This window comes from Coregonus lavaretus (genome assembly GCF_964263955.1).
Source record: "Coregonus lavaretus genome assembly, chromosome: 17".
NCBI classification, from domain to species: Eukaryota; Metazoa; Chordata; class Actinopteri; order Salmoniformes; family Salmonidae; genus Coregonus; species Coregonus lavaretus.
In genome coordinates this window covers 32,580,137-32,601,856 of record NC_140004.1, presented here as the reverse complement: position 1 = coordinate 32,601,856, position 21,720 = coordinate 32,580,137, and the positions used below count along the sequence as shown (strand labels likewise).

Sequence of the window (21,720 nt, the reverse complement as noted above, 5' to 3'; positions counted from 1 at the left end):
AGAGCTGTTTGGTATCTGTGTTGGCCCTAAGATCATTTACCACTTTAACTAAGGCGGTCTCTGTACTGTGGTGGGCCCGAAAACCAGAATAGATTTTTTTTTAAATACATTTGGCACATTTCCCATCCGCCTTTCTCAAATTCTCTTCTAGTCCTCTCTTCACAACTACCATAGATAACAAGACACAAAAAACGTTCTTTCCACCCAAGTCTGTACAGGCACTATCTGTACCAGCCATTGCTTTTGCATCTGTTACATCTTAATCCCAGTCTAAAGCTCAGTCATAGATCAGCTATGAGGAGAGGGCTTGGTAATTACCAACAGCAGCATTCATGTCATTATTATCATAATGGCTGTTTGGATGCGTCTCGTTCTTGCACTCAGCCCACCGAGCGTTATTTTGGCGGCGCAATTCATTTCCTCCCATTGAGCCTCACGCCTGTATATAATTATTCCACCCGCTTGCTCTTGATCACCATCGCAAAGGCGGGACAGAGGTGAGAATAGAGAGAGAGAGAGAGAGAGAGAGAGAGCGAGAGAGAGAGAGAGAGAGAGAGAGGGACAGAGAGAGGTAGAATAGAGAGAGAGGGGGGGGGGGGTGTGGTAGACAGAGAGAAAGAGAGACAGTGTCTCTACCCCCCTCTCTATTCTAGCCTTCTCTCTGTCTTCTCTCTCTGCCTTCTGCCTTCCCTCTCTGTCTTCTCTCTCTGCCTTCTGCCTTCCCTCTCTGTCTTCTCTCTCTGCCTTCTCTCCCTGTCTTCTCTCTCTGCCTTCTCTCTGCCTTCTCTCTCTGTCTTCTCTCTCTGCCTTCTCTCTCTGTCTTCTCTCTCTGTCTTCTCTCTCTGTCTTCTCTCTCTGTCTGCTCTCTCTGCCTTCTGCCTTCTCTCTGTCTTCTCTCTCTGCCTTCTGCCTTCCATCTCTGTCTTCTCTCTCTGCCTTCTCTCCCTGTCTTCTCTCTCTGCCTTCTCTCTCTGCCTTCTCTCTCTGTCTTCTCTCTCTGCCTTCTCTCTCTGCCTTCTCTCTCTGTCTTCTCTCTCTGTCTTCTCTCTCTGCCTTCTGCCTTCTCTCTGTCTTCTCTCTCTGCCTTCTCTCTGTCTTCTCTCTCTGCCTTCACTCTGCCTTCACTCTCTGCCTTATGTCTTCTCTCTCTGCCTTCTCTCAAGAGATGCTTCATCATGTTCTGTTTGTAGAGATGAATTAATGCGTACCTGCATGTGCATTTCATTGAAGGAGAGTGTTTCTTAGAATTCCGTCATGAGAGAAAAGTGTTTCCTTTAATGTGATAAACAGCAGTTCAGGAGAGTCAGACATGTCAAAGGGGATACCAAACACTCTATGACTGAGTCCAAAATGGCACCCTATTCCCTATGTACTGTAGTGCACTGCTTTTGACCATGGCTCATGGGGCTGAACGGATGACTGATGATCAAAATCAAATCATATTTTAAAGGTTGCGTTAACATATTTTGTATATGTTTTCGCAGGTGCAGCAAAATGCTTATGTTTCTAGCTCTAACAGTGCAGTAATACCTAACAATACACACAAATCCCAAACATTTTAATAAAGGAATTAAGAAATATCAGAACGAGCAATGTCAGAGTCCGGAATATAAATAAATATACAGTTGAAGTCGGAAGTTTACATACACCTTAGCCAAATACATTTAAACTCAGTTTTTCACAATTCCTGACATTTAAACCTAGTAAAAATTCCCTGTCTTAGGTCAGTTACGATCACCACTTTATTTTAAGAATATGAAATGTCAGAATAATAGTAGAGAGAATGATTTATTTAAGCTTTTATTTCTTTCATCACATTCCCAGTGGGTCAGAAGTTTACATACACTCAATTAGTATTTGGTAGCATTGCCTTTAAATTGTTTAACTTGGGTCAAACGTTTCGGGTAGCCTTCCACAAGCTTCCCACAATAAGTTGGGTACATTTTGGCCCATTCCTCCTGACAGAGCTGGTGTAACTGAGTCAGGTTTGTAGGCCTCCTTGCTCACACATACTTATTCAGTTCTGCCCACAAATTTTCTATAGGATTGAGGTCAGGGCTTTGTGATGGCCACTCCAATACCTTGACTTTGTTGTCCTTAAGCCATTTTGCCACAACTTTGGAAGTATGCTTGGGGTCATTGTCCATTTGGAAGACCCATTTGCGACCAAGCTTTAACTTCCTGACTGATGTTTTGAGACGTTGCTTCAATATATCCACATAATTTTCCTTCCTCATGATGCCATCTATTTTGTGAAGTGCACTAGTCCCTCCTGCAGCAAAGCACCCCCAGAGCATGATGCTGCCACCCCCGTGCTTCACGGTTGGGATGGTTTTCTTCGGTTTGCAATCAACCCCCTTTTTCCTCCAAACATAATGACGGTCATTATGGCCAAACAGTTCTACTTTTGTTTCATCAGACCAGAGGACATTTCTCCAAAAAGTACGATCTTTGTCCCCATGTGCAGTTGCAAACCATAGTCTGGCTTTTTTATGGCGGTTTTGGAGCAGTGGCTTCTTCCTTGCTGAGCGGCCTTTCAGGTTATGTCGATATAGGACTCGTTTTACTGTGGATATAGATACTTTTGTACCTGTTTCCCCCAGCATCTTCACAAGGTCCTTTGCGGTTGTTCTGGGATTGATTTGCACTTTTCGCACCAAAGTACGTTCATCTCTAGGAGACAGAACGCGTCTCCTTCCTGAGCGGTATGACGGCTGTGTGTTCCCATGGTGCTTATACTTGCGTACTATTGTTTGTACAGATGAACGTGGTACCTTCAGGTGTTTGGAAATTGCTCCCAAGGATGAACCAGACTTGTGGAGGTCTACAATTGTTTTTCTGAGGTCTTGGCTGATTTCTTTTGATTTTCCCATGATGTCAAGCAAAGAGGCACTGAGTTTGAAGGTAGGCCTTGAAATACATCCACAGGTACACCTCCAATTGACTCAAATGATGTCAATTAGCCTATCAGAAGCTTCCATAGCCATGACATAATTTTCTGGAATTTTCCAAGCTGTTTAAAGGCACAGTCAACTTAGTGTATGTAAACTTTTGACCCACTGAAATTGTGATACAGTGAATTATAAGTGAAATAATCTGTCTGTAAACAATTGTTGGAAAAATTACTTGTGTCATGCATAAAGTAGATGTCCTAACCGACTTGCCAAAACTATAGTTTGTTAACAAGACATTTGTGGAGTGGTTGAAAAACGAGTATTAATGACTCCAACCTAAGTGTATGTAAACTTCCGACTTCAACTGCATGTATATGATGGTGTGTATAGACAGTATGGACAGTATATGAATAGAAAAGGTGTCTACAGTATTAGTTATATAGGATGAGCCTTGACTAGAATACAGTATATACATATAAAGTGGGTAAAACAGTATGTAAACATTCTTAAAGTGACCAGTGTTCAATGACTATGTTCATATGGCAGCAGTCTCTAAGGTACAGGGTAGTACTGGGTAATGACTGACGATTAAAGCCAACAGATCAAGAATAGGATAGGCATTGGCAGTTAACCATTTCAGAAATGCATCTGTGAAATTACATTTCCCTTTTGAGTGAATGCAAAGTGCATAGGCTTCATATTAACTCAAAGCACACAGCAGCACATGCTACTGGTGGTGGTGCTATCAAACCCAAACCTGGAAGTGAGGCAGCAGCAATCTCTGGCCTGCCTCCAAGCATCTGCTGCAATTTGCCATGTGTGCCAACCACAAACAAAAGGTCGCTTTGCAGACCCAGGGTGCATCCCAAATGCCACCCAATTTCCTTTATAGTGCACTACCTTTGATCAGAGCCAATAGGGTTAAAGTGCCATTTTGGACGCAACCATACTTTTCATGGGAGATGGTTGCATGCATCACATGTTTACAGGCAGAATACAGATGACATTAGAGCAAATAAATCAAATTCAAAACAGCTTTATTGACAATGACAGTAGTGTTTATACAAGGCCAGAGCTAAGAAGAATCTCAAATAAATCAGATATGAAAAAAGATCCTAGCTAAACATGGATTGATATCATTTGGACTCAGGGGCGGACAGGCCATCTGGCTATTCGGGCAAATGCCAGATGGGCTGGTAAATTTTTAGCCCAGTGGGCCTGTGTAACTCTTTTTTTTTGTTGTTGCACAAAATGATAATTATCTGGCGAACAATAGGAGCCTCAAGAAAAACAAATGGGCCGGTTTGGGGGCTTCAACAACAAAAAATGGGCAGGTGTGTTAGAAATGCCAGGGCCAATTTCTGGTCCCAGTCCGCCCCAGTTTGGACTGGATTTGTTTTATCCCTTACAATGTTGGTTTTGTACCAAAAATGCTAATATAATAAAAACGTGGTAAATTGTTTTTGAAGAGACTGAAAACCCCTGATGAGACCCTAAAAGAGCTGTAAACAGTTTTCTTTTTTAAACTTCATTATAATACAAAACACACATGCATCCCACGTTGTTCCTGAATAGGCAGTTCATAGCATACATACCGGTACAAATGGAATCGAAGAGTTCATACTAAAAAAAGAAACATTAGGCTACACATCCTTCACAGACATTGCACGCAACGCAAGACAAGACTGACTATTCTTATTCCTCTTCTCTGACTAGAATGATCATCTCAAACTAATAATTTCATAAAGTCTGTATAGTAAATATACATGATGTAAATCTTCTTCTGACTACTGGGCCATTTGAATACAGCCTGAGGTATGCTTTTAACTTAAGCATTTGAGACGAAGTTCAAAATCAAAACCCCAAAAAATACCTGGAACAAAATGATAGGAAATATTTAAATAATGCCGAGACCGCAGCTCCATTTGAAAGTTTCATTAAAAAAACATAACAAAAAAACAACACACTTAAAGGAGTGTCTAAAAGCCACTGCAGCATCTTGTTCTTTGAAAGATTTGGATTTCAAAATAAAAAAAATTATAAAGACAGGATAACGATTGCTCCAATAATGCCTTGCCAAAGTGCCATACCTCTGGTCGCGTTCCAGACCAACTACCTGCATCGCATCAACCAATGGTTGTGTGCCACATCATCGACTGAGCAGTCGGGCATCAGATTGCTATATCATATGCTGTGGTTAGCTGATATGTTAAACACCTATCCAGGAATTGAGATCTGGCATGCATCTGCAATGTAGTCAGCTAGGAACGTGGCCATTATAACCTGTAATCCTGTCAGTTAATAACCATTGATTGGTTTGACCACCAAATAGTACAACAGGTCTAACCTGTCCTTCAACAAACACAGTGACCAAAACAACAACAAAACAAAACAACAGGAAATTCACTAATCAATATTCCCTTCTTTTCTGCTTATTCTGCTTACGCCCAATGTCTACCTCGTCCAGTCTAAGCCCAGATAGCTGGAGGTCTTGGAGGGATTGGGCCAGGGGCTTATGGACTTGGACAGGCAGGGGCCGCTGGACCCGGATGGGGATGGGCTTTAGGTCAGGGTCAGACAAGATGGGGTCTAAGGCTGGCAGGGGGAGGTAGCCTCCGTCTCTGGGTAGACACAGGCAGCAGCCAGCACCAGCCAGGTCCAGCTCGCTGTACTCGAAGCCAGCCCTCTTGAGGATCTTGAAGTCCACCATGTCCATGGACTCACTCATCTCCACTAGCAGGTTCCAGAACATACAGCTCAGCATGATGCCCATCAGCTGGAGAGACACACAGGGAACAGAGTAGAAAGGCCAGTTGCATTTAGACTCTGACACTGGGACTATTACACACAGACCATCAGCTGGAGAGAGAGACAGGGAACATAGAGGACCACAGAGACCAGTTAGGGTTAGACTCTGATACCCTAGTCCCTATATATTCCACTACTTTTGACCTGGGCACATAGGGACTGGTACCCACAGCCAGGGGGATATACTACAGCTGGAGATACAAGGACCATGTACCTATGTATTTAAATATAATGCACTGTCATGTGTGTGTTTAATGTGCTTGTATGTACCTGACACCACAACAGTTGCAGAGGCACACAAATATCCAACTTTTGAATGAAGTAATATCTTACTTTGGTCCCAAGGTGAGCTATGCCTGGGCAAGCCAACTTGAGTGTGCTGCTGTCCACTCCCCAGTGCTTTCAAAATGGACTAGTTCACCTGAGCTGGCCTGATAAGAACCCCCAGTTTCCTTTTCCATTTGAGAAAGTTTTCTGCAGCCAGTTTGTGGTCTACTGAACCCTGGATTACTGGACTGTCTGTCTGTCTGCTACTGGACTGGACTGCCTGCTACTGGACTGTCTGTCTGCTACTGGACTGTCTGTATGTCTGCTACTGGACTGTCTGTATGTCTGCTACTGGACTGTCTGTATGTCTGCTACTGGACTGGACTGTCTATCTGCTACTGGACTGTCTGTCTGCCTGCTACTGGACTGGACTGCCTGCTACTGGACTGGACTGCCTGCTACTGGACTGTCTGTCTGCTACTGGACTGGACTGCCTGCTACTGGACTGTCTGTCTGCTACTGGACTGGACTGGCTGCTACTGGACTGTCTGACTGCTACTGGACTGGACTGTCTGTCTGCTACTGGACTGGACTGTCTGTCTTCTACTGGACTGGACTGTCTGTCTGCTACTGGACTGTATTTTCTGCTACTGGACTGGACTATCTGCTACTGGACTGGACTGTCTGTCTGCTACTGGACTGTCTTGCTTCTACTGGACTGTCTTTCTGCTACTGGACTGGACTGTCTGTCTGTCTTCTACTGGACTGGACTGGACTGTCTGCTACTGGACTGGACTGTCTGTCTGCTACTGGACTGGATTTTCTTCTACTGGACTGGACTGGACTGTCTGCTACTGGACTGGACTATCTGCTACTGGACTGGACTGTCTGCTACTGGACGGTCTGTCTGCTACTGGACTGTCTGCTACTGGACTGGATTTTCTGCTACTGGACTGGACTGGACTGTCTTCTACTGGACGGTCTGTCTGCTACTGGACTATCTGCTACTGGACTGGACTATTGCTAATGGACTGGACTGCCAACTCCTACTGGATTGGACTGTCTGTCTGCTACTGGACTGGACTGTCTGTCTTCTACTGGACTGGACTGTCTGTCTGCTACTGGACTGGACTGTCTGTCTGCTACTGGATTGGACTGTCTGTCTTCTACTGGATTGGACTGTCTGTCTGCTACTGGATTGGACTGACTGTCTGCTACTGGATTGGACTGTCTGTCTGCTACTGGACTGGACTGTCTGTCTGCTACTGGACTGGACTGTCTGTCTGCTACTGGATTGGACTGTCTGTCTGCTACTGGATTGGACTGACTGTCTGCTACTGGATTGGACTGTCTGTCTGCTACTGGACTCATTATCTAATAGTGCAGCTGCTGCAGTATGTGGTGTTATTACACGTCTCCAGGGGGGCTTACATAGAAGTCTGGCTGCAAAACCTTCACAGCACAGGAGAGGGGTGAGGCCGGGGTAGGAAATGGAATAGAGAGAGTGGATGAAAGAGAAAGAGGAAGATAGGATGGGGGGACAAAATAAGTTAGAGACAGACAGACAAAAGCTGTAAACTAGACAAAAACACTATCAGAGTGAATGGATCATAAAAGTAAACAACAAACCCTGATCCATTGGAAATGACTTTATAACACAATGAAAATCATCCAGCTGCTTGTTGGTTATGAAAGCATTACAGAGGTATGATGAAGTGTAAGCTGCTCCCTGCTCTGTAGGCCGTGTTGCCAACAGAGCAGGGAGAGGGGTGCTATTTCCTATGGGCCCTAGTCAAGAGTAGTGCACTATATAGGGGACAGGGTGCCATTTGGAACATATCCATTGCTGAGGTCTGGGTGAGCGGAAGACAAAATACTAATGAAGTGGTGGACAGACAGACAGAGACAGACTGGCTCAGAGGCAATCAACATGGAAATGAAGCTGTGAGAAACCTCTCAGGGATGGGGAGACTGAGGGACTAGACACACACACACACTCTCACACACACACACACACACACCTGGGTCAGGTAAGGTGGTTGTCTGATTGGAGACAGTTGCGCAAGCGTGTGTGTTGGGTGTTCGTCTGTGTCTGTGACTGACCTGTGGCAGCCCTATAGCACAGCAGAGCCCAATAGTTGCTCCCACGTTGTCTCCCATCCACAGGTTGACAGCATGGATACAGCCCCGCACATGGATCACCTCATCCAGGAGCTCACGCTGACAGAGAAAGAGAGGGAGTAGAAGAGAGAGAGAGACTACATGAGATGCATTTGATTGATCGTAGTTACGTTTGAAATACATGTCATCAAGGCAAAACAAAGACAGTCATTTCACAGATGATGAGGAAATACAATGGTAACATGAACAATAGAAAAACAGTGCTTTTTTTTTGGGGGGGGGGGGGGGGGGGGGGAATCTATTACGACAAACTAATAGTGTGCCTTGAAAGCTAATGAACTATTCCCCACAAACACCTGGGATACTATTATTTTTACTGTTATTTTACTGCTTTTATTTTTTACTTATCTATTGTATACTTAACACGTATTTTTCTAAGTAAGTATGTCACTGTAAGGTCTACACCTGTTGTATTCGGCGCATGTGACAAATACAATTTGATTTGATTTGATGTTCCACCATACCAAAGAAATTATGGAGGGGAAGAACAGCTCAAGGACAGATAACAGAGACAGCTGAATCAATATCACAACAACACCAGCCACTACCAGCTGGCACAATACAGCATGACTCAATTAGGCTACCTTATTTTCAGCATGCTGCAGCTAGAGAAAAAACGAATATTTTGGGGCCATGAAAGTAAATGATTCTGCTGCTCTTTTCCCTGTTGCAGTCTCTGAATGCGCCCCTATGCAGGCCCTGGTCTAAAGTAGTGTGTCGGGAATAGGTTGCCATTTGGGACGTAGCTTCTGTCTCTGCAGAATGACAAGCTCCACAGACTAATGAAGGCCAACAAGTGAGCAGCACATGGAAGTGGAGGGGGGAAAGTTCACAGCCTATTAGGATATACAACTTATTTTACCCTTACCTGTTGGCTGAGAGTCTTGTAACCACAAAGAGTGTTGACAACCTCTCCCACCTGGGACAAACGAGACAGAAAGAGAAGAAGATTATGAAGAAGAGGAGTAACTTATTGTCCATTCTTCTGAAGTCATATATGCTTGTAGTGGCCAAGTTAAAAATACATTTACGCACGTTGGACACACACACACACACACACACACACACACACACAAAGAGCTGGACATCCCCTAATCCCTGTTTATAGCTGTTTGGTGCTTTGGAGTTGCCCTGCGTGGGCACAGACCAGATAGAGGAAGAGAGGAGAGCAAGAGAGAGAGAGAGAGGAATAGCGAAGGAGAGGAGAGAGAGAGAGAGAGAGAGAGAGAGAGAGAGAGAGAGAGAGAGAGAGAGAGAGAGAGAGAGAGAGAGAGAGAGAGAGAGAGACAGACAGAGACAGAGACAGAGACAGAGGAATAGAGAGAGAGAAATAAAGAGAGAGAGAGAGAGAGATGAAAGAGGAATAGAGAGAGAGAGAGAGAGAGAGAGAGAGAGAGAGAGAGAGAGAGAGAGAGAGAGAGAGAGAGAGAGAGGAGACAAGGAGAGGAAGAGAGAGCGGGAGAGAGAGGGAGAGAGAGAGAAATAGAGAGAGACAGAGAGAGAGACAGAGAAAGAGGAATAGAGAGAGAGAAATAAAGAGAGAGATAAATAAGAGAGAGAGAGAGAGAGAGAGAGAGAGAGAGAGAGAGAGAGAGAGAGAGACAAGGAGAGGAAGAGAGAGTGGGAGAGAGAGGGAGAGAGAGAGAGAAATAGAGAGAGAGGAATAGAGAAATAGAGAGAGAGAGAGGGAGAGAGGAGAGGAGAGGAAGAGAGAGAGAGAGAGAGAGAGAGAGAGAGAGAGAGAAACAGAGGGCAGAAAGAGATAAGCCAGAGCGTGAGTTAGACAGGGCGAGAGAGAACGAATCATGAGCTCAGTAAATTGATTTAATTAGCTCCCACTCTCTCCATTGTTCGCTGAGGTCTCGGGGTCTCTTCTTGTTCCTGAGTGGCTCTACACATTTCACTGTAACCAATTCAGCTAGCGTTAATTGCCTAGTAATGCACCAGGAGAAGTATAGGCAGGTGGAGAGGGGCTATACTGATAGCAGAACATGGATCCTTCCAGTCACTGCGTTCACACAGCCAGCCCAATTCTGATATTTTTTCCACTAAGAAAAGTGGTCCCTTGTTGCCATACAGTTCTGTGTGTGCGTGTGGAGCACTAAATGAGATCCACAGAAACATGTCTCCTCCAAAGATGTGAGAGGCTGATGGGGAGGGCAGGTATGATATTGGCTAAGGTTCATGTGTTATCGGATCCTAACTCTCAGAGCTCCTTTCATTCACACACACGCACACACAGTCTAGATAACAGGTGAAAAGCAGAGGAGTGGAGAACAGTTTTAGCATTCACCTTGTGGGGGACACAGCATGTATAAGGCACGCCACAGGCCAGTGGCCCGGTGCCATTGCAGAAATGGTATTGATTGACACCCCAGTCCTTGTAGTCGTCCCCACCACAACAAGAGAACTGGAGAGAGAGAGAGAGGCAGGTTTAATAATAAAAGGGTTAAGTCTATTATTTTTTACTAGATCAATCATACTCTATCCATCTCAGTTAGGGTTGCAAAGCTACCGGTAATTTACCAAAGTTATTGGAATCTTCAGTAATTTTGGCAATTAAAGATGCACTATGCAGAAATGGCTCTGCCATTTCCTGTTTGCAAAAATGTGAATAGTTCGCCTAATTTCAGTTTATGTGACAAAACAAGCAAATATAGGGTTGAGAATCATTGTACCATCTAAATCACTATGAAATATATTTTCAATAACCAAAAATATTGTATTTTCAGCTGGGGTACAAAACCGAAAGTAAAAGACGCAAAAAACTAAACTTACGAACGGGAAGCATAGAAATATCGCACATAGAACAGATCTACCACTTCTTATACTTTCTTTCAATGAGAATGACAGATCTATAACACACATTTCTATTTGAATTTAGTCGGGTTGCCCAAAATGTTACATATTGCAGAAAATCTATGGTAATCTATCGTAACGTTGGTAATTTATATTTAAATAACTTTTTTTTTTAAAGTATTCATATACAGTGCCTTCAGAAAGTATTCATACCCTTCCACATTTTGTGAATTCAAAATTGATTAAATAGATTTTATTTTCTAACCCATCTACACACAATACACCATCATGACAAAGTGAAAACATGTTTTTAGAAATGTTTATTGAAAATGAAACACAGAACTATCAGAAATTATATTAAACATGTGATGTGATAAGGCCAGAGAGAGGCCAGAGATAATTACAGACACCTGTGATAATCTGAAGTACCCAAAAGGGCCACTAGATGTCTTGTGATAGGTTACATTAAATCCTTGAAAGATACCACAATTCTGGTAGTTTACTGGTAAACATATACATTTTACAGTAATACAGTGGCTTCGGAAAGTATTCAGACCCCTTGACTTTTTCCACATTTTGTTACATTACAGCCTTATTCTAATATGGATTAAATAAATACAAATCCTCTGCAATATACACACAATACCCCATAATGACAAAGCGAAAACAGATTTTTAGAAATTTTGTAAAAGTATTACAAATAAAAAACATAAATACCTTATTTACATAAGTATTCTGACCCTTTTACACACAAAATTGAGATCAGGTGCATCCTGTTTCCATTGATCATCCTTGAGATGTTTCTACAACTTGATTGGAGTCCACCTGTGGTAAATTCAATTGATTGGACATGATTTGGAAAGGCACACACCTGTCTATATAAGGTCCCACAGTTGACTGCATGTCAGAGCAAAAACCAAGCCATGTGGTCGAAGGAGTTGTCTGTAGAGCTCTAAGACAGGATTGTGTCGAGGCACAGATCTGGGGAAGGGTACCAAAAAATGTCTACAGCATTGAAGGTCCCCAAGAACACAGTGGCCTCCATCATTCTTAAATGGAAGAAGTTTGGAACCACCAAGCCTCTTCCTAGAGCTGGCCGCCCTGCCAAACTGAGCAATCGGGGGAGAAGGGCCTTGGTCAGGGAGGATACCAAGAACCCAATGGTCACTCTGACAGAGCTCTAGAGTTCCTCTGTGGAGATGGGAGAACCTTCCAGAAGGACAACCATCTCTGCAGCACTCCACCAATCAGGCCTTTATGGTAGAGTGGCTAGACGGAACCCACTCCTCAGTAAAAGGCACATGACAGCCCGCTTGGAGTTTGCCAAAAGGCACCTAAAGACTCTCAGACCATGAGAAACAAGATTCTCTGGTCTGATGAAACCAAGATTGAACTCTTTGGCCTGAATGCCAAGCGTCACGTCTGGAGGAAACCTGGCAGCATCCCTACGGTGAAGCATGGTGGTGGCAGCATCATGCTGTGGGGATGTTTTTCAGCGGCAGGGACTGGGAGACTAGTCAGGATCGAGGCAAAGATGAACGGAGCAAAGTACAGAGAGATTCTTGATGAAAACCTGCTCCAGAGCGCTCAGGACCTCAGACTGGGGCGAAGGTTCACCTTCCAACAGGACAACGACCCTAAGCACACAGCCAAGACAACGCAGGAGTGGCTTCGGGACAAGTCTCTGAATGTCCTTGAGTGGCCCAGCCAGAGCCCGGACTTGAACCCAATCGAACATCTCTGGAGAGACCTGAAAATAGCTGTGCAGCGACTCTCCCCATCCAACCTGACAGAGCCTGAGAGGATCTGCAGAGAAGAATGGGAGAAACTCCTCAAATACAGGTGTGCCAAGCTTGTAGCATCATACCCAAGAAGACTTGAGGCTGTAATCGCTGCCAAAGGTATTTACGTTTTTTATTTTTAATACATTTGCAAAAATGTCTAAAAACCTGGTTTTGCTTTGTCATTATGGGGTATTGTGTGTAGATTGATGAGGGAATATAAAAAATGAAATAAAAAAAACTTTTTAGAATAAGGCTGTAACCTAACATAATGTGGAAAGAGTCAACGGGTCGGAATATTTCAGAAGGCACTGTATACCCTCTCTTTGCAACCCTACCCACAGATGTCAATTCAACATCTATTCCATGTTGGTTCAATGTAATTTAATTGAAAGGACGTGGAAACAACATTGATTCAACCAGTGTGTGCCCAGTGGGTAATCTCAGTGTTCTCTTCATTCTGTACATTTTCCATTTTAGTCATTTAGCAGAAGCTCTTATCCAGAGCGACTTCGTTCATTTTCATACTGGTCCCCTGTGGGAATCGAACCCACAACCCTGGCGTTGCAAGCACCATGCTCTACCAAGTGAGCCACACGGGACTACACACACATCACATGCCACTATTTCCTGTCTGTTGCTTCTGATAATGAAAATGGTGTCCTCTTACCTTCTGTTGCACAAAGTCCAAGATGTTTTTGAAGTCCAGATCATCGTAATAGTGTTTAATTCCCTCTCGTATACTGCTCTGGAACAGGGCTGATGTCTACAGGGAGAGAGAGGAAGAGTAGAGAGAGAGAGGGGGATGATGAAAAAAATGAATCATCCATCACATTGAATGCTGCTGTGATGTGATCTTATCGTTGCTGGAGGCAATGCCAGAGGCGACACCGGTGTACCATGTGAACATGTGTTACAGCCGTGTGTGTGTGTGTGTGTGTGTGTGTGAGTGTGTGTGTGAGTGTGTGAGAGAGAGAGATAACTTACCTTTTTCTCAAAGATGAGTGCAACGATGAGAGCCACAGCCTGCAGGAACAGTAGCACACACAGGACACACAAAAACTGGAAGACAGACAGACAGGAGAAAGAGAGAGAGAGAATGCACTGACATGTACACATCAAGCCAGAGGGACCAGAGTTTAGCTGCTATCTGTAAATCCCAGATGAGAGGGAGAGATAATTGATTGACAAACAAACTGCTCTGCAGACAGCTTGCTGGGCTGAGATAGGCAACCCCATCCACAGGCTGACTGACATAGCCCAGTCAGCAGAGTCCCCTTCTCCTCTCCTGTCCCCCTCCTCCCACTCTCTTCAACCCAATCTCTCAACCCTCCTATTCTTTCTTTCCTTCCTCCCTCCTCTTCTCCATCCAAACCTCCCTCTCTCCTCATATCCCCCCTCCTCCTCTCCCCCTCCCTCTCGCTCTTCCATTCCTCTCCTCTCTCACCATGTGTAGCAGGGTCTTGTTGTCCCTGAGGGAGCCCACCATGCCCACCAGGGAGACAGTGAACATCACCAGGCCCAGCAGGATGAGCACCACAGCGGGGGCCAGGAACACCCCCTCCAGGGTACGGTTCTTCTGACGCTCCACCTCCGCGTACACCCCCACGCACAACACACACAGGCCCAGAAGCTGGGGGAGGGAGAGGGAGGGAGAGGAAGAGGGGGAGGCAGGGAGAGAGGGGGGAGGGAGGGGGGAGGGAGGCAGGGAAAGGGGGAGAGAGAGGGGGAGGCAGGGAGAGAGGGAGGCAGGGAAAGAGGGAAAGAGGGGGGGCAGGGAGAGAGAGAGGGGGAGGCAGGGAGAGGGGGAAGAAGAGAGGGTAGGGGTTAGGGTGAGACGGTCAGAGCGCTGCAGAGTGCCATCTTTCTGAATAAGCATCCTTGCAGATAACAGGATTTTATGATAGCAGTGTGCATAGAAAGCATAGCCTAACCAAGCGAGCAACGTTCAAAGCTATCGGCATGTTCAAAGCTACTGTTTCCCTTGGATTATGTTGTAAACCCATTGCTGATGTCAAATAACATGGACATCTTCAAAATAGCACGGATAAGTCCCAAATGGTACCCTATTACATATAGTATGAAAAAAATGTATGCACTCACTAACTGTAAGTCGCTCTGGATAAGAGCGTCTGCTAAATGACTAAAATGTAAATTTAATGTAGTGCACTACTTTTGACCAGAGCCCTGGCCAAAAGTAGTACACTATATAGGGAATAGGGTACCATTTGGGATGCATCCCATGTCTTCTTCTCTAGTGGTAGCATCATGATGATGCGACCCATTTTCCTTGTTCCTTGTAGTCAATTAGGAAACACAAAGGGCTTTAGTGTTAGTGCTCCTGCTCACACCCTGGCTGCTTAGTGTTAGTGCTCCTGCTCACACCCTGGCTGCTTAGTGTTAGTGCTCCTGCTCACACCCTGGCTGCTTAGTGTTAGTGCTCCTGCTCACACCCTGGCTGCTGCCCAAAGTAAAGTTAGCAAATGATGACAGGAGATGGTGGTTCTAGAACTAGTCCTAGGCTAGCTGCTATGTTGTTGTGTTATCAGCCTTGTTAGCATCAAACAAACCCCACTTGACTATCTCCTGGTGTGCCATTTGAGAGCTTTCAAAACCATGGCAGGGTGGGTCTCACGTTGTCTGCATCCCAAATGGCACCCTTTTCACTTTATAGTGAATTAAAGGGACTATTAAGGCACTAGCCTATATAGGGAATAGGGTGCCATTTGGAATGCAACTTTGACTCATAATGATAGTCCTTTCTTTCTGCAACTCTCGCAGAAAGCAGAGAAAAACAAACAACAATCTCCACCCCATAGGCCTACCTATCGATTCTCAATTAGGAAGAGAGGCAATCTGCACTAAGAGAGCAAGCCTCATCACTCTTTCCCTACTTTAGTCTATTCACTATTGACAGCACCACCACCACCACCCCGCCCAACATCAGAAAATGTATTAAGTCCCTACCCACTGGGCAAAACATTACGTTGAATTAATGTGTAATACTGATTGGATTTGCAAAAGGTCATCAACGTAAGGGACTTTTAGATTTTTTTCCTAAATCCAATGACAGGGTAAAATTGTAGGTTGATTTCACACTGAATTCATGTTAGTTGACAACACAACCAAATGTAAATCAAAACTAGATGTTAAAATGACGTCTGTGTCCAGTGGATATTTTCAAAAGATGTAGGCCTACTTTAAGTCTCTTACAGCGGTTAGCTCATTTCTCATTCACTCTGTCACCCACATTAGTGTAGCCTAAGTGGACTGAGCAGTAGGCTGGACACACTGAGCGTAAGAGACAAACACATCATCTGACAAATGACCAAACTTCAGACCGATAAGAAGCAATGCAAATAGACTACACAGTACACACACTCTCTCAAAGGATTAGTCGACTGACTCTCTCCTTCCCAAAGGAAACCTACAGGCACACATGACGGATTCTCGCAAACCTGTGTGAAACTACATTAAGCAGATTGAACAGACAAGGAGAAGAAATAGCATTCATTAACAGTGAGTGCTCCTGCATGGCTGGCTGTGGGCCAGGGGAGCTCTTGGGGGAACAGAAGCCAAGGCATTCCATCTTAACACGGAAAAAGGATGAACACAAGCAGTGAGAAAGACTGGAGAGAAGGAGAGAAAATTACAATCTAAGCGAGGGAAGTCACTGACATTTTCTTGTAGTTCATACTCAGCAGCAGTATGGCTGATGTAGAGAGAGGGAGGGAGAGAGAGACAGACAGAGAGACAGACAGAGCTACAGACAGACAAAGAGAGAGGTGGAGTGAAAATTGAACATGAAAATGACTGCAATTTCCTGTGAGATGAGAGGGAGAGTCATGGAGTGTGAGAGAGTGGGAAAGCAGAGAGGGAGATAGCTGAGGAACGCTCAATATTGAGTCACCATCAGTCGTTACTTGTAAAAATGACAATTTTTACCAAACTCTTACCTGTACCTATGTTTGTCCTGTACAACTGTGGTCCTTCCGCGCGGTGCTGAAATTCATACTTTTAATTTAAAAAAAATATTTGAATACAACCACCGACTTTTCCCTCATTTGTGTTGCTCAACTCAGCGTGAATGCACGTGCCAATTGAATCCCAGCTTACGTCAAGACCGCTACGTCTCCAGTTGAGTAACACAAAGGACCGCGATTGTACAGGTCAAAAATAGGTACAGGTAAGCGTTTCCAGAATTGAGATTTTTACAAGTATCAACTGATGGTGACTCAATGTTGTTGCTAGCAAATCGCGCGTCCAGTTATCAATAATCAACTCCGCCTTGATATAAGAGAACGGAGTTGAGCGTTCCTCAGCTTTGAGGGAGAGAGAGAGGGATTCATTATACCCGCTGATTGATTTCAGGAAAACAAGTATTTACTAAATATGGTGGTGGAAAGAGAGAGTGATGGCGGGGCAGGGTTACATTTAACTGATAACGTAACTGGATGAGTAAAATACACTCTCCATCCAAATCTGCTGACTCATCCACTAGCCTAGGCTAAGGTTTGAAATTAAACTATGACAAATAGAAAAAAGAGGCAGAGAGCACTAGGATCTGTTCAATAGTCTGCTTTAAAGACTTTCTATTCTAACACCTCCAGGCAGCACATCCACACCTAGCGGCCTAACTATAGGAGCACACAACTGAGCCGGTACTCAAAGGTTGTCTATGGTGACTCATAGAGATTTGGGATTTTCCCATAGGCAAATCAAATCAAATTGTATTTGTCACGTACACAGTTTTCAGCAGGTATAAAAGTTGCAGTGAAACGCTTGTGTGCTAGCTCCCTCAACAATACAGTACATTAGTCAATATCTATCATAACAATAATATCAAGTACGAGTCTGAGTGTGTCCTTTTGTGTTTGTTTGTGTGTGTTTGTGTGTAAGGGTTGAATGTGTGGAGAGTCAGTGCAAATAATCTAAGGTGCAGATAGTCTCTGAAGTGCAAATAGTCTGTAAGGTGCAGGTCTGTGCAGGGAGAAAGCTAGGGTTAGCTGTTCAGCAGTCTGATGGCCTGGTGGTAGAACCTGATGCTCCGATACCGCTTGCTAGATGGTAACAGAGTGAACAGTTCGTGGCTCGGGTGACTGGAGTCCTTGACGATCTTCCGGGCCTTCCTCAAACATTGCCTGTTGTACATGTCCTGGAGGACAGGGAGCTCACCCACAATGATGCACCACCCTCTGTAGAGCCTTGCAGTTGAGGGCGGTGCAGTTGCCATACTAGGCGGTGATACAGCCGGTCAAGATGATTGTGTAGCTGTAGAACGTCTTGAGGATCTGAGGGCCCCTGCCACATTTCTTCAGTCGCCAGAGATTGAAGAGACGCTGTTGCGCCTTCTTCACCACGGTGGTGGTGTGATTGGTCCATGTCAGGTCCTCTGTGATGTGCACACTGAGGAACTTGGTGCTTTTGACCCACTCCACTGCAGCCCTGTGGATGTGGATGGGGATGTGCTCCCCCCGTTTCCTATAGTCCACAATCAGCTCCTTGGTTTTGCTGACGTTGAGGGAGAGGCTGTTTTCCTGGCACCACTCTGCCAGGGCTCCAACCTCCTCCCTGTAGGCTGTCTCGTCACCGTCGGCGATCAGGCCCACCACCGTTGTGTCGTCGGCACACATATACATTCATAAAGACATCACTTAAACACTGAGTCACTACTCAAGGTTAGGTTGAATTTTATTACATAAATGCTGATGTAGAGCTGGGACAATAAACATAAAATTATTGACACCGACCATACTTATAAATTTTATAGCAAGCATTTTTGCTGATATCGTTCATGACGATAAGTAGTCTATACTAGAGAAATGTGACGATTGAAATGAAATAGGTTTGCTAATATGGGTGATTGTTAATGGGACAATTGATGGCTACAACCATCAAACTAGTAGTAGTAGTGTACAGGATCATTACAAAAAAAACTGTGGTAGACATTAATGTTATGAGAAACGAAGAAGAAACCCGCACACTGCTCTTGATAGTATCACTGCTCTTTAATCAAAGCTCTGACGAAGGCCTTGAGGCCGATACGTAAAGCTTATTAAAGAGCAGTGATACTAGCAAGAAGTGTGCGGGTTTCTTCTTTTTTTCTCATCTAATTCAGCTGTTACCATGCACCTGCAAAAAAGATACCTCAGATGTGCGATACCTTTAGAATCTAGACATTAATGTTATAAAATGATCATTCTACTTGTCGTTATCGTATCAAATCATGCAATTTATCGCGACTTTTGTCCATATCGCCCAGCGTTATACTGATGTATAGCCAAGAAAACCAATTGAAAGCAAGCTAAAGTCACAAAGCCATCCATGCTTATCTCTAACTAACTCCCCCACTTCCATTTCTCCTCTCTTTCAGCTGCAGCGTCCTCTCTGCCTGATGGTGTGATGACAGTACAGTCTGGCATAGCAGCATCCTACTGGGTTAATGCATCATCTTCACAGACAAAGCAGAGCAGAGAGTACTGTTCATCCCTCTTAGGAGCACTGGGACAGGGTGCTCTCAATCTCAAGCCCTCACTCTCAGAGTAAAGGCCTTTCAACACACAGGCTGTCCCAATGGCACCCTATCCCCTATGTAGTGCACTACTTTTGACCAGTGCCCATAGAGCACTGGTCAAAAGTAGTGCACTATGTAGGGAATAGGGGACGCACTACAATATTACTGCAGGCAACGCTTATCACCTAAGTACAGTTGGTAAAGCAAATTACAGTCTGTGACTTGTGCCACATGGTACACAGAGATAGGCTATATGGAGCTGTGTTACGTGTGGGTGGGTTGGTTGCATGCCCTTCCTGAAAAGGCTTGTGTCAGAAACCCCAAATCATGTGACACTGGGAGACAGTGACAGTCTGTGCAATGAGATTGTGTCATAATCGAAGAATGAACACTCAGCAAACTAGGCTATTCACTAAAAAATGGCACTAGAAAGTTCAGCCGTAGACCCAGCAGCATTTGAATTATGCTTATTCACCCCAAAATACTTATTTGCTGTAAAATACATCCATGATGCAAATTCCCCTATTCTAAACAGACAAACAATACTTTTAATATTCTGTAAACTGCCTACAGATTCATCGCCTTAAAGCCTACATGGCACACAATTGAAGGTGTGTCATGTAGGCTAGCATGTTATGGATTTAAAGTGAATTAGACCTTCCTGTGTAACCCACTACTGCCCTGAAAAGCTGTAATTACAATGTAGTAAATGCCCCACATGCCTCACAACACCTAGAAGAGGCATGTCAACAGCTGGGTCACAGAAAACTGATTTGACTCATTAGGCCGTATCAAATGTAGTGTAGTAATATGTAGGCATAGCATAGCTAGCTACATTGAATGGCCCTGCCTGTCACAATATTGCAATATGTAGGCCCTAGGCTATAGGCTGAAACAATAATAATTGTTCATGGAATACAGCTAGCAACATATTTCCTGTCTAACAAAAATTAAATATCCCACTTCACTTTCACTGTATCACTCAGTAGTCCCACACCCTGCCCTGCACCACAACGCAGAAAGGAGAGTGTAGCCTAGTGTAGTAAATGAATGACTAGATCAGACAAAGTGTACACACAGTAGTATTTCCTTGGCATTATTTGTTCTTCTGGCAAGAAATTTGATGCCAGAGAGTTAGCTAGCGAGCTAGGAAGATACAGTACTGATAGCTATACACTGCACAGACAAAGCAGAGCAGAGCGAACGGTTCATCCCTCTTAGGAGCACTGGGACAGGTTGCTCTCAATCCCTCACTCTCAGAGTAAAGGCCTCTCAACACACAGCTTTGTCCCAATGGCACCCTATCGCCTATATAGTGCACTACTTTTGACCAGGGCCCAGATAGAGCTCTGGTCAAAGGTAGTGCACTATTTAGGGAATAGGGGACGCAGACCACCCCTTTCACTGTATCACTCAGTAGTCCCACGCCCTGCCCTGTACCACAAAGCAGAAAGGAGAGTATAGCCTAGTGTAGTAAATTAACGACCATATCAGATAAAGTGTAGACACAGTAGTATTTCCTTGGCATTATTCGTTCTTCTGGCAAGCAATTTGGCACCAGAGTTAGCTAGCGAGCTAGGAAGATACCGATACTAGCTAGCTACTACACTGGCTAGCTAGCCAGCTGGCTAGTAAACAAAGGTGGTGGTTTTCTGACAGCCAACAATGTGGTCCCCCCTAGCCCATTCAAATAGACGGTAATACTCCGCTTGGGTTCTTGAGAGCTGGTCCCCAACCCTGTCCCTGAAACCAACAAGTCCACATTAACAACACTTACCGAGAAGAGCATTGAGTAGACATTTAAGGTGAATTTGATGAAATAATAGAAGCGGTTGCTGTTTCTCACTTCTTTGTATGAAGGCATATTGCTTGGTAGCTGAATAAGCTAGCTAGCTAGCCAAGAACCAAAGTTAGCTAACGTTAGCTAGCTAGCTAGCTATGCTAGTAGAATAATATCAACAACACTGCACTGATTAGCTATTTCAGCAAATTAGCTAGCTATATTATTGGATAGAATTTTCAAAACGTCTCAATTTTGCACGAGGACGTCTACGCCTTAATGTATCTAATTTAGCTACTCCCGTTAAATTGTGTCTCACACACACAAATCCCCCTCTCTTCCCACAAACAATAACTTCCGTGCACGCTCTGATTTCGCCAGATCATTTAAAGGGCCAGAGCGGTGAAATACATTGTACTAACGATGTAATGAACGCGTCATCTCACCCTATCTTTTAAAAATAATTATCTAAATACATATCAATTTCGTGTTTTTTTTGCTATTCATAGCAATTATCCAACAACACTCGACAGCCCAGACCGTAGACAAAGGACCTTGCTCTCATCATCCAGACATGCATTGCTTGCTTTCCTTTGGAACGAACATCTTAAAGGAAATGGGTCACATCCAAGGCTCCCCTTGGCCACTTTATAGGCTGTGTCACTACCCGGCAAATGTCACTGTTACTGGACAAAG

The 21,720-nt window shown here is 44.4% G+C and overlaps 1 protein-coding gene across 2 annotated transcripts; it reads right to left on the bottom strand.

The window, feature by feature from the left end:
* Nucleotides 1-3,915: 3,915 nt before the first annotated feature.
* LOC311144267 (tetraspanin-15-like) lies at nucleotides 3,916-21,387 on the bottom strand. 2 transcript variants are annotated; one of them, XM_084180279.1, is made up of 9 exons: nucleotides 21,244-21,387; nucleotides 21,022-21,133; nucleotides 14,178-14,363; nucleotides 13,718-13,792; nucleotides 13,401-13,496; nucleotides 10,444-10,560; nucleotides 9,019-9,069; nucleotides 8,073-8,189; nucleotides 3,916-5,670 (listed from the first exon to the last, which is right to left on the bottom strand). In XM_084180279.1, exons 2-9 carry the CDS (start codon nucleotides 21,106-21,108, stop codon nucleotides 5,305-5,307), a joined length of 1,095 nt encoding a protein of 364 aa, XP_084036405.1. In that variant the 5' UTR covers nucleotides 21,109-21,133; nucleotides 21,244-21,387; the 3' UTR covers nucleotides 3,916-5,304. The 2 variants fall into 2 exon arrangements, with proteins under 2 accessions (XP_084036405.1, XP_084036406.1); XM_084180280.1 differs by having other exon boundaries at nucleotides 21,022-21,385.
* Between the last annotated feature and the right edge of the window lie 333 nt (nucleotides 21,388-21,720).

What these genes read in the sequence shown, in the direction of transcription:
- LOC311144267 (XM_084180279.1), bottom strand. Translation starts at nt 21,108, where the DNA reads ATGCCTTCATACAAAGAAGTGAGAAACAGCAACCGCTTCTATTATTTC. An exon ending in TCTACTCAATGCTCTTCTCG is followed by an intron (nt 14,364 to 21,021) that starts GTAAGTGTTGTT and finishes TCCCTCCCCCAG; the next exon opens with CTTCTGGGCCTGTGTGTGTT. An exon ending in TGGACTTTGTGCAACAGAAG is followed by an intron (nt 10,561 to 13,400) that starts GTAAGAGGACAC and finishes CTCTCTCTCCAG; the next exon opens with TTCTCTTGTTGTGGTGGGGA.